The following is an 18,276-nucleotide window of genomic DNA, read 5'->3' as shown; positions in this document are numbered from 1 at the left end:
ACTCTGCCGCTTTCTCCCCTCTAAAACATTTGTTGTCCTCTTGATTTTGAATACAGCCCCCAAAAAAGACTGGTCCACTTGTGTTCAGTCGTCTGTACATAGAAAGAGAATATTTAATCAGGTATTTGTCCTGAATTATTGTATAGCTGTATACATGTTGTACGTTTTGTATGTAGTTTTTTTCTGAAAACGGTCCATTTGTTGTTGCCAATCCGATGTGTATGGTAGGCATATTTGTAAAGACAAACCCAAAAAAACAAAAACAATAGCAACATTGTTTATTAGTATTTTGGGGGAGACAGTATTTTGTATACATGGTGACTACTGGTTAGATTCATTCTATGGATGGAACTGTGACTTCAAATATGGAAAGCTGGAGAGAAATCCCCTCAATGTCACATTGCTGAAATGACTCTGAAATTATATCTTCAGTGTAATTGAAACAAATATTTATTTATTTAAAAATGTTGATACTTAAATAAAAATATTTCTGAGCGGCAGACTGTGGTGTGAGTTAAATGTGTTGGTCTTTGCGCACCACTGAGTGCGCACCGTGGCGCACGTAACCTCAGGTTGATATCAACAGTTTGGGCATTACATTTTACAAAAAAAGACGCCATGAGAAGACAATCAATGTTCAAATACTGTGTGATAGTCAAATGGTAACATGAATTACATTAATCTCTTCCTGGCTGCGCTGTATCTGGCAACATGTGCAATGCCTTATATTTTAGACGCCAGACCCATTTTCTTTGCAATTTAAAATATTTATTTTCATCTTCTCTTACATGAGGTACAGCTTCTGTGTGTAAAGTGTGTTTGCTGTATGAGAAGACGACTTAAAAGGTGATTGACAAGGTTCATAATGTTTTCTCAGAGATACACAAATACATTGGGCAAGAAAAAGTATTCCCAGCCTGCACAGACAAGCAAAATGTACTTGTGTCTAGAAGTAGCGCATTAGGCAACATGAGCTGAACTCCACCCTGAACGAGTAAATCAAATGCTCAATAATCTTTGCACTAAGAGGCGATAAAGACGTTGTTATGGGGTCCTTTATATGCTTTCCCTGGGGGACACTCAACGCAAATATCACTGCCTGGCCCTTTGGAGCGTCTTTCAAGTTTAGTCCCAGCTGAAATGATCCGTCTCGTGTGCCTGAGTTAATAATCATTGTGAGTGTATAATGGTGCATCAAGAGTGTGCATATCTTAAGATATCGATCTGACATGAAAATAAATGAGGAAAAGACACAGTTTGGTGTCCATGACCCATATTATTCGTATTGTTCTTACGCACCAGTGTGGTCAAGTTTATTTTCGGTTTTATTAACTGCAGGTGTGTTTAACACTTAATATAAGCCTCTACGGCTCAGCCAACATTATGTTTAAATAAAAAAATAACATCGTTAATTACTATATACTGGGATTTTCATGGAAAATCATGAAATCCACCAAATGAAATAATGTGCCAAGTGAAATAGTACGCAGCATCCTCAAACATAAATTCAGTCTCGAAGGCAACATCTTCCGTGGGCTATTCTGATAAAATATGTCTAAAAAGAGTATTCATGTATATTATTTTTTATTCAAGTTAAAAAATATGTTATCTGATCACTAATACATCTCCATAATGACCAAGCCAGGAGTTGTTCCAGTTTTGTTCGCTTATTTTACGCACCGCTACAGCTGCTCTCTGACTGACGCTTTGGTTCTCAAAATTATATTTATTATGTTGAATAGGCTTTAATTTATATTTGCTTCATTGGGAACGTATCCTTATACTTTTTTAAAGGGAGTAAAAACTCTTGAATTGCGTACTGAACATTATCTGCATCAGTGTGCCTTTTTGGATGTGAAGTTTCACTTGTAAACTTTCATTTAATTGTTCACTTAACCATTTTAACAAAACTCAAATATTTGCATTTGTTAAGATATGGGATTAGACTATTTTGTTAATTGCACCATAGAGCCCCATTTTGCTCACAACGTCCTCTGCAAAGCGCCCTTTATCCATTCAATAGCCCGGGGGTATGCGCCCTGGGGGAGCTTATACGCTCGGTGCTCCAAATGCTCAATTTATTTATTCTTAATTTTGTGCCGATCAATTCATTGAAGCAAAAAGGACTACGGTGTCTTTTTAAAAAGAAGAAAAGGGAATTGTGGACGTAACCTTGACGGAGCTGAGGAGAGGGCTCCCCTGACGCTGGAGAGCCGCTTGAGTCAACAGGCGCCCATCTAGCAGACTCGCCCTTGTCTTTATTCTGGCTAATTTTTTATTTACGGCTTTTCTTTGACATGTCTCTTATCTATCAGATTAAAAGAACAGCTTGTAACAAATCAGTCTGCACGATTTACAACAGCATTAAAAGGGGACAAAGGGAGCAGGCAGTCAGTACCTGAGAGTCTGGTAGACGGCGCGGCGCTGCAGCTGATTCGATGGTTTGAAAATACGCACGAAACAAAATACTTGAATCCTGAAAAAGAGCCTTTGTACGTTTCTTTAGAAATCAAGCAATTCTGCATGACAAAGGACAATTAATAAGCCGTCTTTTCACGACCAGCAGCTGGTTTCCCCGTCAAGGAAAGTTGGAAAAAATTCAGACTGAATGCGCGCAAAAGCCCTTTGCGCGCAGACAGCAACCCAAGGTGACCCATTTGGCACAGTTAAAATAACCAAGCCGAAGTAAAAGCGAGGGAACTGTCAAAAACATTTAAGCTGAAATATCTTGAAATTGCAAATCCCTTTATGTGGAGGGACGCTGCCGATGTGGGTTAGTCGTACAAAGGAGGTGGTTAAGTTGGAGAGGCTTTGGAAACGGACACGTGGCTTCTCAATGAGAGCTCTTTTGGACCCGCGTGGCTTGCTGTGGCACTGCACATTCAACTACTTTAAACTTATCCAGCTTGGTAAATGTGTTAAGTAAATCTAACATGTTAAAATAAAAACTTTAACAAAATAGTGTATAGCCTTTTTAACACTTTAGTACATTTATAACGTGTGTGTTTAGTACTTTTTAAAAGATTAACGCCTGCTGCTCCAGACTTCCAACCTCGCTTGGAAATGTTGAGAACTCAGTCATTGTTGGGAGGAGAGGCTATTTTCAAGAGGATGTTTTTTCAAAAACAAGTATTTAATAGTTTAGTGCACCTTTATCTTCATATTGTATAACTTCAATGCGTTTGGTGGCATTTTTTTAATTTAATCTGCAGCTGTTTCCTCAATACATTGGAGGAAATTAGACTGCTGATATGGAAATATTATTAAGTTTGTGTATGAATTGAAAATAGTGTTAACTTTGAATTTACATCGGGAATTCAGCTAAATATTAATTTTGTTCATAGTCTATACAATATATTAATATCTATATGTTGGTCCTGCTTCATCCAAACAACTCAAACTACAGTTTCAGTTGCTCTCGATGTTTTTAGTTTTAGTTTTTTTAAGGACTATAACAAGTGAGGAAATGTGAACAGCCACATGTTTCATTATGGAGCTGTTAGTGGCGACAAAGTGTGTTCATCCTGCTGAAGTGCCTGGGAAGGAAACCGCATTGCATTGAACTCCGACTGTTCTCTCCAGCAACATTTGAACCCATTCAGCTGTATATAATCTGTTTAACAGCTAATCAGTAACGTAAGATGAAGGACTGGCACGCAGCGTCACTTTCCCTTACTGACCCCCCCCCCCCCCCCCCCCCCCCCCCCCTCTAATTGAATATTCAACGCGCGCACCATGCTCTGCCTTTTTCAGTGAGCTTGAGAATGCGCCTTTCTAATTCTCAGCCCATACACAAGCAGTGTCAAAGGTCGAGAAATAATGAACTGCGCAGACATGGAAGTAACCTCTGCAAGCGCTGCTCCAAACTGAATGCTGCTGAATGGGGTTTTGGCCACAAATATTTGATTTGACATTTGGATAAAATTACAGTGGACTTTTTTTTCCCACCATCGGTTACGGTCACCTTCACTCAGTTCACGTGTCAACATGAACATGAGCCGAGACAAACTGGAAAAATGAAAGGCCTACCTGGTCAATGAGGTATATAAAACACATTTAAAATACATTTATTGTGACTGTAGCCAGTGAAACATAAGGTACATGATAAAATATACATACAGTTATTCCTTGCACCATGTCTTCCACTATAATGGTCTGTATCATTTAAAACAAACACTTGTTGTGTATCATCACTCGTAAATATAATACTACTCTGCGTGTAACACTGTTTGTATTGTATTGTGGTTTTGCATTATGACATCACGCAGTTAAAAGTAACAATGTGTTGTTCAAAAGGACGACAGAGAGGCAAGTGCAGGGTCTTTGGTGAAGGAGAGCTGAGCGCGCGCTCTCTGCGCGCACAAGCCACGCGTACACGCGTAAACACATAGACCCAAAATGGGGCACGGTTCAAAGGGCGACGGGGCTCTGGTCTGTAAAGACGGGATAACGGTCCCCTCTCGGCCCCAGTGTGTGTTGAGGAGTTGTAGCACTTAATGTGCTGAAGCGCGTGGACTTTCTCTGTGTGACTGTCTGTTCATTCCGCAGTTTAGAGGCTCGTTCAGCAATGCTGTGCGGAGCAGGAGCGTCATCTGGTGGCAAAGACCAGAGCTATAGCTGTGCATGCAAATAGACTTCGGAGAATTTTGACAAAATAAAATATATTTTTTATGCACAGTTCAACCAACTAGTTCACAGTATAGCCTACATTATTATTTCTGAATAGTAAACAATCATGGGGGCACCAACGCTTCTATATATAAGCTTTCCATATCACAATAGACTGAATCACATGTGATCTCCATAAGGGCCCCACAGCACGTGCATGGGACTTGAATACTCCTCATTCACACAGCAGCACCATGGTCTCTCTTTCATATTGCTCATCTGAAGCTGTCGGCTTCAAGTTCCCTTGAAAAAATAGAGGCATTTCAAATTATGATGTGAAATTTATCATGCGATATACAGTTATTGGCGGTTGTATCAACAAACCAGATGGTCACTTAGGCACTAATTCGACAACATGTGAACATGTATAATTTGTCTGACAATGTTTCCATATGCATTGGCTAAAATACTTCAAAAAGACAGAGAGAAACTTAAGAGTTTAAGAAGGAGGATGAAAAGTTAAAACTTTGAGTCATTTCTATTGTACAGTATGAAGCCTGTTTTACAAAATTGCTAAAAGCGTGCTTCAATGGCCAAACACTGCAGTCAATAACAAAGCTCGTCTTTGATGTGATGGTTGGTGAATAATCTTTGTGTAGTTTTCTCGTCTCTCATTCATTTTGAGATGTCACGCGATGTTATGTTTAAATGACATATTCTACCTGTTGTTGCAATGATTGACACCCAGTCCATGTTCTCTCAGATGACATTCAACCCCCAGGTAAAAAAATACAGAGTAGTCAAACGAAAAACTGCTAAACATCTGCTTGTCGAAGTTGAGACCTCATGTAACATTTAACTAAATAAATGTGTTTTTTTAACTGGTGACAGGGGTTTACCAGATTGTTAGAATTTCACTGCTTGGCATGTTTTAATGAAAGCCATGTGAACTAGTGACTCGTGTGATTTTCAGAACTTTTTATTCTCAGAAATTCGGTTTTAACAAAACTCATCAAGTGTCTTTTTTTACATTACTTCAGGTGCCGCCATCAGATACTTAAAGCAAAACATTTCAGTTGTTTTTCCTATGAATACAGACGCTTCAGTCAATCCTTTTCAGTATCAAGTATACAAAAGTTACAAAACTCATTTAAAAAACAATTCTCATTTCTCAAACTTCCTTTTTTTTATTTTTTATAAAACACTGCCATCATTCATCCAGTCCATCCAAACTTCAGTATACAAAAATACTGTCACCTCAATAACATCCGCATCTTTAGAAAATACACTGTAGACTCCTGAAACATCCAAACTATGTTATGATCATGCGATAAAGCGAAATACATCAAATCCTTTGTTCGTTTAATGCAAAGAAAATAGACACAAACCTGGAGATGCCATCATCTGACTCAAACACATGAAATACAGTCAGCGTGCACAAAGTCCACCTCCAGTTCACTGTCAGCAGAGCAGCTCCAGGCTCTTACTTTTGATAACGTCACATACTCTTTACTCTTGTCTAAAATGCTGGTTCTCATTATTGTCAAAAACCAAACAACAACAAAAAATTGCCATAAAATACCAATAACTATTACGGAAAATAAAGATACATTTGAATTAAGATTCATCTGTGGGTAAATACTATCAATCTAGTTTGATGTATTTAAATCAGAACAATTATTTTCCTTTTAAATATCAGTTTAAAAAAATCACATTGCCATCAGCTTATCACGGAGCTAATTAATGCATATAGGTTTCACGTTTACTTCATATCAAGTGTATCTTAATAAAGGAATAAATAAACACATCTTCATCTATGTGATCAAATGTGTGGTTGTTAAGCAGTTTCTTTGTCATCAACCGGGTGACCTTTTTATTTCAAGACAAAAGTTATTTTTAGAATAAGGGAGGATTAAAAAGAAACATAAAAAAAAAAATCCTTTTGAATTTGACCATAAAATAAAAAATCGTACTAGCTTTTTGTGGAGATTTCAACTGCATTCCAACGTCTTCCTCAGTGGATGGCACTTGCTCAGTGACTTATATCTCCATGACAACTGAATAATCCTCTGAGAAAGACTGTGAGATGCAATTGAAACCTCTTGAAAAAGCTAAAAGAGGACCTTGAGTTAATCCTTAATGATAAACTAAATATGTTTCGGTGTTGGACCAAACCAGCAATTTCAAACACAAGTTGGGCACTGGGAAACGTTATCACTATTTTCTGATATTTTAAATCGACTAATCTAGAAAATAATCTGCAACATTAACATTTCTGTTTTTTAAAATTCTTAGTTTGCAGCCCTAGATCTCAGTCAAGCTTAAATTGCTTTCACATACATCGTGGCTTTCTCTCCACTGTCTCAAATACTTCAAAATCTGAAATTGTACAAAGACTTCCTCCCTTAATAAATGTGTGAATCATAGCAAACACAATGCTAGGATTCACATTAGGTTATTATATCATCCTCCTTTCACTTTCCTTGAATACTGTATCTTTAAACACACAGCCAGTCTCATAGTCAGCAGTCACTCAATCTGTCTGTGGCTCCTGCTGTCAAATATCATCGACCTCCTCTGCGGCTGGTAGAAGCAGCTGGTTGATGTTTCCAGTCTCTGTCCACTTTTTGGAATGGTCATTTTGTTTTGAAGGGCGATCCCCTCCGGCGTCCTTAAATTCTCCGCCATCTCTTTCGAAAAGACATTCATTGCCGAGGTGTCGTTCAGGCTCTTGATGGATGAAAGCTTACCGTCATCTCCTGCCGTAGGATAGTCCATGATGGGAAAAGGAGGGCTGAGCAGGATGAGACTCTGAGGTCTCTGTCTGTTCCTAAAGGACGGTCTTTGTAAGAGGTTCCTGTTGGGTCGGGGACAATCCACAAACACTTCCAGGCTGGGCGCGTGTCTCCTCCGGATGACTGGCAGCTCTGGAGCGGACTCAGCAACATGTGGGTGTTTTTGGTGTTTTGGTTTAGGCTCTTTATTCTCCAGCTCCTCCTTTAGATCGGACATCACTGGAGGAGGTGCAGCATTGCTTTTCTCTGCAGTCATTTTAGGATGTTCCTTTTCTTGTTCCTTCGCTGAATCAAAATCATTGTCGCGTCTGGAGGGAGGTATCTGGCTGTACTGCACCTTCGGAGGGACGACTGGCACGGCTTTGGCCTGGCATGTTTTTATCATGAAGGCCGTTCGCACTGATGACACGCTGACCGGGGCTGAATTTCGGCGTAGAGGCGCCTGCCGATCACTCAGAAACAACTCCAACTCTGAGGGAAGCCTGTTATTCACAGACTCGGAGGAGGTCAGCAATCCTCTCTGACAAGAGGGAAACTCTGATGAATTACGGTTTTGCTGATTTGAAATGTCTCTGATGCATCGATGGCCAAGGTCTAAATTAAGTGAATACGGTCTGTGTTTAGAAAAGCAATGTTCCTCTCTTTTCTCTGCCTCATAAGACATCTGTCTGTAAAACCGCTGAGATGATGCTGTATTCTTCTGTTTGGTTGTGCTGCATTTTCCTGTGTGAGGTTGTGTTGTGCTACTGCTGTTCACGCTGATCCCTGACGGCAAACACGTCCATTTAGTCTCTTCTTTGCTCCCGGTAGTCTGAGGAATGTTTCCTGAGAGGTGTTCAGTGCTCTTAATGAGACACTGTTTGTTATTATCAACTGAAGGAGATGAAATCTGAGTTTCCTCACGAGAGCCGAAGGGCGACAGCTGCTTGAACAACTCCTCTACGTCAGGTGAGTGGAGCGGACTGGTAACCCACTGCTTGGTGGAGCTAAAATCCTCCCAGGGCTCCATCAAGTCCAGCTCCTCTGGGTTTCCTCCACATCCTTCGTAGTTGTCGAGGTTTGGCAGCTCCAAGGTGCGACGTCTCTCCTCCAAACACACTGACAGCCTCTGAATAACCTCCACCGCAGAAATCACATTCTTCTTTGCTGCCTCACCAGAGTCGTTTGTTTCTCCTTGGGGGATTTCAAGTTTCTCAACTTTTGTGTCGGTATCATCTGCTCCCGAGAAGACGACAACCGTTGGAGTATCCTCTATCGTCAGAGGATTCATAACTTTATTCAAACAGGGTTTTTCTAAAGGAAGTTGGCACTGTTTTGTGTCATCTTTGTGGAAGGGTTTGAGTTTTAGATGGAGCTTCTTCTGTTTTTCACCCACCGTAGCAGCGTGAACGCTTTCTGTGTTGTTGTGAAGAGAAAATAAGATGTCCGACTCTGAGGGCTGTTTCTTTGCCGAGTCTGATCCAGTGGGGATTACGTGATCACTCAGAGAGGAGCACGGAGGCTGATCTTGAAAGAGCAACGACAGAGACGGAGAGCTGCGGCTCCGTTTTGACTCCACGTCCATCGTTAACTTCTCGCCCTCACAGGTGCTCTTGGTACTGAATACGGGGTTGAAAGTCTCATCCAGCAGGTCGATTTCAGGTTCAGTTATCTTCAGCTCTTGGTGGAGGTCAGACCACAGTTCTTTCCCAGTAGAAGATCCCTTATCCTGAGAAAGTATAAATGAGAAACAAACAAAAAAAGAAATAGAAGGATTAACCAATGATTCTAATTGGAAAAAAGAAAGCTATGTAACTATAGGATTACAACTCAAAGTGCAAACAAATGTTTCCTCTTTTAGCAGTTGTATTGGGATTCAGATAACAGTGCTAGTATTTTTTACTTATAAATCACAATTATCTGAGAATTGGATGGCCCAGGGATTATGAAAACTGAGAACTAATAATAATACAGATACCATGGTGTTTGATTTACTGACTCATACTGACTTTTTATTGAAATGTTTTAGCCTTTCATATTGTAAAACTTAATTTGATGATACAATTAACAGAAAGCGTAAGCCCCAATCAAAGATAGCATCTGTAATTCTGCTCCAGTGGAAGGAAGCCCACTAAACTCCATGATTTACCAGCTGCATAGTCATCTGCTGGTCCTGCAGTTCTTTACCAGGAGATGGCGCTGCATCTTTGCCTTCTCTCGCGTTTGCATGGGACGCTGGTTCCAATTCAGAAGTATTCACCCCTCCTTGACCTCCTTGCAACATTTCTTTGCTTGCATCTGAATAAAAGAAGAAGAACAATGTCACGTCATCCTATAACACATGTATGACTTTAATGAGAAATGTAAATAAGCCACTTTAGCATGTGATAATATGACCCCACCCTCTGGCCGGACTCTCAAAGTCGGCTCCTCTGAGTGTTTCTTCTCCGTTCCTTCCTGCTTCTTGAGTTCCAGTTGGGGGAAAGTGTTGCTCTTTCCACTGTTGCCGCTCTGCTCCGAGCTCTCTTTACACGGTTTCAGAGCAGCAGCTTTGTCCTTGATGTGCACCCTGCATGGCGTGCTGTTGGAGCTGATAACGGCTGACACACGCAGGGGTACGGACACAGCAAAAGGCTCTGATATGTTGACAGCTCTGCGCTGATGCCTCGGTGAGGACTCCAGCGGGAAGAAGCTTCCTGGGAAGGAGGGCCGAGAGGAGCTGTTGTGGGAGGAGCCCGAGTACAACATCCTCCTGCTTTTCGGAGAGGTGGGCTTGTAGCCGCTGAGGTCATCACCTTTGAACACCTTCAGTTGCTCTGGCAGCGTTTTTTGAGGGGCTGCAGAGGCACCTGCTGAACACTTCATGTCCATGCTAGAGCTCCAGCCACCTGTTGCTCCTCCAGCTTTTGTCCCTTTAAACTCCCAGTTTGCATCGTGTTCGCTCAGATCAAAGAGTGAGTCCAGCGTTCTGGACTTTAAATCCGGAACAAAAATGCTGCCAGATCCACTGGCTGGACTTTTGTTTCCTGTTCTGTCATCATCTGTGTGGTAAAAATAAGTGTTACACCATCATATACATGTTGTCCTGTGTTTAAATTAAAGTATCTAGGTTGTATCCCCACCTGTTGGCAAGGAGCACAACGACTCCATGCTCCTGGATGGACGAAGAGCTGCCTTTTCTGTTTGAAAAAACATTAGCACACTTTGACAACATATTTTAAGTGTCAGGAAGCTGTCAACATGTATTTTTTTTAAACAATTAAAACATCTGTATAGTTTGTTGACATGGTTAGGGCATTGTGGACACTTTACCTGTCCCTTGTGCTCTGATGAACACACTGCCGTTCCGGCTCAGTTTTCCCTTCGACTCCACAGACCGTCCCAGGTTGAAGATGGACTTCCACTTCTTTGATTTCCCAGATAACTTTCTCCTAAAAGACCCACAGAGAATATTAAGTCCAGTGCTGTCTAACAACGTCCTGACAGTAATACATAAATTGTGCATGAATCAAACACTTTCACTGGACTGAATCCAAGTCTGTCATACTTGCTGTCTGATATGTCTATGACGGTGTGGTAGAGCGTGGCAGTGCTGGTATTAGGCAGACTGTTCTCTCGCTGACGTTCTCTATGCACAGGATGGTTTGGACTTAAGGAACGGGCCTGGGCTTCTTCCAGGCTCATCAGTTTCATCGGTTCACACTGGCCACTGATCGGGAGTGTGGCGTACTTCTCCCCACACATCAAACTATGTCCTGGAAAGGTATAATAAGTCAGTTTTTTTTGGTCAGTTAGAAAATCCTTGAGCCTAAATATTTCTCCCACAAAAGAGTTTGTGTGCATTTGTTGAATACCTTCTTTGGGTTTGAGTTGCACCGAATCACTGAAGATCTCCTCTGTGTGGTTTAGAATATACTCAACCACTGACTGTTGTATCCGCACCTCCTGGAAAGCCATGTCTCCATTATTACATGACGCCTCAATATCTTTAGATCTAAGAAAATTAAAGATAAAATATTACATATTAGAATTCTTTGAATAAAATTACAAAACAATGTATTCATGCATACCTTCCAAACATTTTGTGTATGAATACAAAGTTAAAAGAGCAAAAAAGTACCAATCTGTTATACTGGAAAGTATCTCTACATTACCTTATTTATTGAAGGTTATTTTTATTGTTTTCATTAGTCAAGTGAAGCACGTCTGTGAAGCTAAACTCACCGTAATAGATTTGGAGCCCAAACCAGCGCCAGGTTACGTGTATGCATGTTTGTCTGGGTGCTTAAGGTGGCAAGGTGGGCCAAGTGTTTAGTAAGGTACTCCAGAGTCCTGTGGAGAGTTGAAAAACACTTCTCGTCACACTTTTTACAATACTATGTGTAAAATCGGGACTGTCAGTTGTCTTTACTGCTGTGAAATGAGTATAAAGGGCTGAAGTTCACCTGAAGTGAGGGGTCGGCAGTTCTTTGATGACCCCCTGAATGTGTAACAGTCTCTCATGATCCCCCTGGACCGAGACCACTTCCTGCACGTAAAACAGAAAGATGTCCATGTCAAAATAATTCACTTCAAAGGTCGGCAAAAAAGAAAGATTTGGATGCTTGATTCCGGAGCCTAACCAGCATTGCAGTCATACTTTTTTTGTCAGTTTATTATTATGGTTTAGAAAACCAGAATCAGATTCAGACTTACTAATTACATATTCTTAAACAAATTACAGGGTCTGTGTGTAAAAGGGTATCGCTGTGATCACAATGCATGCCCCGCCCTTCCATCACGCCTCAACAAAGGTAAACAGACATGCTGGAGTGCGTGCAGTCAAACTAATCGGATTGAGGCTCCAACAGTTGAGCATGTTAGCTGCATTTGTTAGTCACGTGTGAGGTCGTCAACATTAGTAGTAAAACGTGCTCATCCTGCAGTCTGTCTAATAGTTATAGCCAAAGATTAACATCTAAGTGACATTATGCATTAGTAAGCATGATGCCCGGTCAAATAGGTGCTTGAATCAATATTACACGAATGCACACATCCTGCTCAATGACTATGTTGTTAACAGTTCATTCCTTCCAAGACAACTTGGCTAGAAAGACTAAACTGGGTTTTCTTTACATATTATGCCACGTGAGGAACTGACTTTTCCTAAAGCACTGCAGTGCTGGAGTTTTTCAGGCACAAGCAGCATCAGATGTATTTATGCCAAGGTATGCTAATAGCCCGTCAGGGTACACAGACAGCTTCACAGAAAGCATGAACCGGTCTCACAGTTCTGGATTCCTTCTCTCCTGCTTCTCTCTAAAGTCTCTTTCACATCTGCAGTTCATACAGAAAATGCTAAATGTAGAGACTGTGCCACACCAATGTTGCCCCACAGGTTAACAGATACATTTGGAAATGTACATTTTAATGTTTTTGCTCTTGCTTCCTTACAAACCTTAAACCCGCCTGTGATCCAAAAGGGACAGCAATAAAAAATTTTAATATTTAAATAGTGCTTTAATATTAAATTGTTACTTGCTAGAACTGCTTGGCAACAGTGTAGCCCACAAAACACACACAAGATAAAACAAGATTAACAGGACAATCCGGAACAGGTGGTGGAGAGGAGGACACTGACAAACTTATTGTCCATCTTGATTAACCCGGACCACCCTCTCCACCACCTACTGCAGGGACAGCGGAGCACGTTCTCCAACAGACTGCGTCAGCTCCACTGTCACAAGGACAGATACAGGAGAACATTCCTGACTACTGAGACTGTATAATAAATCACCTCTGGCCAGATCCTCGTCAAATTGAATCAACATCGCACCGCTTTCCCTTTATATACTTTATTATTTAATTATTATATTGTATTACATATATTGTAACCTTGTTTGCTGCTGCTACAAACAAATGTATTATCTACCTATTATCTATATATATTTCTATCTCTCCATCTATTATCTATCTATCTAAAACAGATAATAAATCGGTCTCTTACAATGAGGTTTTTCATACAGTGTATGCAGGGGCATCTTTTTATGATTATAGGCAGCAAACCTCCTACTCTTAATCACAAAGATGACGAATGATATTAAGTCATACTTTAGTTTAATTACTTAATTTTGTATGTTCTTTGCATTTCATGAGCTAATGATACTGTATTCTCCAGGGAAGAGATTTTTCTTATTTTCTTTACAGCAAAACTGTAAATGTGAATGTACTCACAGTGAATTTGCTGTATAGCTCATATGTGAGCAGAGGATTGGGTAGCTCCCTGAAGAACAGCTTACATAAGGAACCCACACAGTGGATGTCCTGGAGGTACACTTCCTTTGTAAGGTCAGGGCACGCCTCGGAGCTGAATTCCTGCCTGCACACACACACACACACACACATATACACACACACACACACACGCACACAAACACAGTTAGCTGAATGCTTTGATTGTTACTACCCCTGCTAACTGTTGCAGTACGTGGCATAATAGATTGAGGTCTATTCAGTCGACTAACATTGTTGTGGCAAAAAAAACTGTAATGCTACCACAAGCTCAATACTAATCTGAGAAATATAATATGTACATTAAAGATCATCATGACTATTTATTCAGCCCAGGTTAATCAAAAAGTAGCTGAACTATTTGATTTAAGATAACATAGTTTTCTTAACTACCAGGATGTATACACATGTACTTATTGAGAATGTAAGAAGGTTAAAACACTGCTGCTTTATAATGAAATCATAATTCTTTTAACCTAATTCTACTATTTGTTATGACTTGAGGTTGTTGTTGGGTCAAAAACCTTACTGGACATGTTGCATGAGTACCTGAGACGCTGGATATTTGAGGTGACCCCCGACAGTCTGTAGATCCCGTCCACAATCCCGTGCTCCTCAATAAACTCTGCACATTTCTTGAGAACCTGAGGAACTGAAGTTAAGAAACTTGGTTATGTACTTTTAGTCATATACTGGACTTGATGGTCACACACAAATCTTAAAAGCTGGAGAAGGAACACTGTGAATCTAATGTTTCGTCAGTAACAATGCACATACGGTGGACTTCATGCTATATAGGGGTTTGTTCCACTAGGTCTGGTTTCTATTCCTTAGGGCCGCTGATTGTAGGTGGACTTTGACAGGAAGTTAAAAATGGTTTGTTTGTTTCAGAGGAAGGTTGACACACCCAGTCCTTGTAGCTGGTATTACTTACGACATTTCCTCTAATAGAAAACGGCTTTTGAAATGTTGCTACTGACCTACACAGCTTTCTGAACTACAGTACATCACCTTCTGTACACAAGGGTTTACCTGCAGGTAAAAAAAACAAAACACTTGACAGCTAAATCACGTGCTCGGATTCAGTCTGACCACAACGTTAGCTGAAAGTAATTGAATGCAAAACGTTTATTTTGATTGCGTGTGGGTTTCTTTTTAAACAAAGACAATTAAGATCAGCTGTATTGTGCCTATAGTGTGGCTGAAGGAACAGACACTAGGGATGAGGCAAACCCAAATGTTGATTAATCCTGGCTCCATAATAATGTGAATTAAGTGCAACTCTTCTCAGATATAAAGACTAACTTCCACTTTGGTTTTGCTTTGCTTTTTATAGCATTTTCCAAGTCTGACATGGACCAAAACATTGTGACCTCTAAGCAGTGTGTTAGTGCAGGTTTAAAGAAGATACTTCATATTTACATTTGAACATCAATAGTTAATATGGCATAACTTTCTTTCACAGAAAAAACATTGTATATTATAAAAAGAAATGAGAGTTTTAGTTATATAAGCAGCCTTACATTTCTAATCCTTTTTGCCATATGAATGAATGTTATTTCATTCCATTATGTCCTAGTAATTAGTTATTCTTTTGGTAGTTACTTTTGTAGACTTTCCCATTTTAACTACACTCTTATTTCCATGTCTCTTGTTGTTGAATAAAAAACAAACAAAATCCATCCTCCACAAAATGAAAGAATAGTTTCCACAATGGTTCATTTCTCTGAAATTGCTCATTCTCATGTCTTTGACTTAATTGTACTTTCAGCGACATGCCTGTGGTCGAATTTAACTCTGGAGCCTTCATTTAGCACCTCTCAGTCTCTGCACTGAGGGAAGAGCTCTGCTTCTTGTCGACTGGTAACACAAGTACAGTTTGGACAGATTTCTAAAGGTGCTTTATGATGACATATCAAATCATTTCATGATGTGCTGAGAGGCACTTTTTAAGCTACAATTGGAGACAATCTAAAAACAGAGTACACAGATTCAACTTGTATGTTCACAAAATACTCCTAAATGTTCCATTAAACGTTGAAACTGCAGCTGCCGCTCAGTGGTTGGATTTACAAACTCTCCCGATAATTCATGTTTGTATATCTGATTATAAAAAGTTTGTTTTGTCGAGTCTGAAATTATTGTAGTTTTACAATGACATCATTAAAATAAATGTAGTAAACAACTCAACATAATCCTGATTAAGTGTGAAGACCAAACACTTTTATTGATCACCCTCTATTGCTCATTATTATTTTCAGCTATTTCAATGTTTAATCATATAAACGTGAACTGTCAATATTATTTTCTCCCTTTAAAGACTTTCCTCACAAATACAGAGAGATTGTGATTGTAAGTGGGCAATTCATTTGTGCAAGTGGGGTAGAACAATTTAAATTAACATTACACTTTATTGTGAAGTTGTGATGCATAAATGGGATCTATTTCAACACTTAACTTTAAAGACAAAAGTAGAGCTATGCAGGGTACATGTGGGCATCAGGTTTTTAACTGCTTACAGATGTATCGTAACCTAAAAAGCTTTTTGATGGTCAAAACTTCTGAACTTAACATCTACTTTGTGTCTGTTAGCTTGCAGTAATATTTAAAAGCAGTAACAAATGAATGCACTAACCACTCTGAAGACACAATATGTCTGCTGGACATCTCTGACGGAGAGGTACGACACAAACCTCCTCCCTCACTTCCTGCACTGAATGCACCGCCTCACAGAGTGTGCACTCTTACTGGTCTTCCTTAAAGTTATCCTCAACACAGCTATTCATATGACTTTTTTCAAATGTGGGATACTTGTCTATTTTGGACATATCATGGTTCTCCCCTCACAAAAAAATGATCACAGATGATGTTTGTAACAAAGGAACGTAAGATCAAAAGACAGGAAACAGATCAAATGACACATTCTCCCAAACAAACCTGATATTTTAGGACTTGATGACCCATTTAGTTTGTTCTCTGTGTTTATCATAACTCGTGATTTACTCTCATCCATAAGCAACAGCACCGCCCAGTCTTTTTCTTAGTTATAAAACCAGTCATAGTAACTATAGTTACCTAAAAATGTAAGAGCCACACCCAAAGTCACAAAGGACCATTTAATACAGCCTATGTGTGAATGAATGGCCTTAATACAGTACATGTAGAACTACTATTCTGATATGTAATCTCTAAACAAAGCCTATATTTGTTACATAACTATACTTTTTGTCTTATTTGTCCAATTGAGGCCACATTATGTGGATGTAAACAGTTATCATAGCTATAATAATCCACAAAAGTACTAATAAACCTACATTTTCAGTAAAAATCTGAACTTCTACATATTAAGTAATTAATGAAAGGAATCGCTTATAGTGTGATGAAAGCTGCTTGTAAAAGAGTGTTAGTGTTAAAATAAAGCTAAATAAATAGTTTACCATCTTGTGCTGAGCTCTGGAGATGTTCTATCAGGTCACAGCCGAACGCATTTTCGCTTCCTTTCTTTTTGGATTTCTGCTTTGTCCCTTTATTCTTCATGTGGCTCCAGTTAGTAGTCCCGATGATTAAAACAAACAGATCCTTGGAAGCACGGCGATCGATCCATATGACCTCGACAGAGGTTGAGTTTGTAGGTCAGAAAAGCAGCCAGAGAAATCCCAGCGAACAGCCCCGAAAACTCTGCATCCGCTCACATTCTGAGTAACCACACTGTTGGAGGCTGAGAGCAGAAGTGACGTCACATTTTGAACTTTAAGTCCTTTAGATTGTCATAAGTTGCAGTGATGATCAATGAAAATTCCTGTTGTGACTGTTGCTTGGCTGGGACGTGGCAGGCTGTTGCTTTATCTCTGAAGGATTTGCAGAAACAGCATTAGAATCGGTCGGTTTCCTGTTGTTTTTTTTTAACCCCCAGCCAGTTTCCCTCTGCTCCTTTTTTATCTCCTCCTCTTTTCCTTCATTCCACAGTCTCCCCCTTTCACTAGCTCCTCTGTAGCTGAGGAAGCAAATGCACAGAGGCAAATCCCCTCGGGAACATTAGTTTTTTATTTTTAATCAGATTTCCACGTTGCGATTTTTAGAATATTCTATATTTAGAGATGGACTCATGGCAGAGATTTTTTAAATGTTGAGACTGTGTAAATATGAGGGAAGTCAAGTGAGGGGAGGAGAACAGCTGACTTTTGTTTCTCTTCTGGTTTAGGAATTACTCACCTCCTTTATCCATTTTTTCCATGTGTCCAAACTTGGAGCTGACGGGAAAGCTGCTCTCTGCCTTCCTGAATGCTCCCAATGTATACAATTTCCTGTGCAAAGAGCCCGGGCTCGAAAACAAAAACAGACGGGTTCAGAAGGAAGAGGGAAGTGGGAGGTGACTGAAGTGAGGGCCTGAAGGGCACAGATGGGAAATGGGGGGGGGGGGTTGAAGGGGTAAGGGTGAGGAGATGGACGACACACATGGTTCTCGTTACCAACTGCTACGCATGTCATGTTTTTCTTTTTCAAACCAGACTGCAACGTTATCACAAAGACGTGATCAATGAATGCATTAAACGTATTGCTTTGAAATGTTATTGTACTACAGTGTCTTTATTACTTCCCGTCTTTACTAAATGTTATTCAGTTA

At 40.0% G+C, this 18,276-nt stretch overlaps 1 protein-coding gene across 2 annotated transcripts; it reads right to left on the bottom strand.

The window, feature by feature from the left end:
- Nucleotides 1–5,566: 5,566 nt before the first annotated feature.
- On the bottom strand, nucleotides 5,567–17,990 carry arhgap31 (Rho GTPase activating protein 31). Of its 2 annotated transcripts, none has more exons than XM_034550058.1 (13): nucleotides 17,865–17,990; nucleotides 17,090–17,370; nucleotides 14,202–14,304; nucleotides 13,596–13,740; nucleotides 11,828–11,910; nucleotides 11,607–11,714; nucleotides 11,237–11,376; nucleotides 10,930–11,137; nucleotides 10,695–10,813; nucleotides 10,505–10,561; nucleotides 9,785–10,423; nucleotides 9,532–9,680; nucleotides 5,567–9,111 (listed from the first exon to the last, which is right to left on the bottom strand). In XM_034550058.1, the coding sequence occupies exons 2-13, from the start codon at nucleotides 17,187–17,189 to the stop codon at nucleotides 7,138–7,140; spliced, it is 3,825 nt and encodes a 1,274-aa protein (XP_034405949.1). In that variant the 5' UTR covers nucleotides 17,190–17,370; nucleotides 17,865–17,990; the 3' UTR covers nucleotides 5,567–7,137. The 2 variants fall into 2 exon arrangements, with proteins under 2 accessions (XP_034405949.1, XP_034405948.1); XM_034550057.1 differs by having other exon boundaries at nucleotides 17,090–17,500; nucleotides 17,865–17,988.
- Nucleotides 17,991–18,276: the final 286 nt, after the last annotated feature.

Source organism: Cyclopterus lumpus, chromosome 14 (assembly GCF_009769545.1).
Source record: "Cyclopterus lumpus isolate fCycLum1 chromosome 14, fCycLum1.pri, whole genome shotgun sequence".
NCBI classification, from domain to species: domain Eukaryota; kingdom Metazoa; phylum Chordata; class Actinopteri; order Perciformes; family Cyclopteridae; genus Cyclopterus; species Cyclopterus lumpus.
The sequence above is the reverse complement of the archived record's forward strand: the minus strand, read 5'-3'. Positions and strand labels throughout refer to the sequence as shown.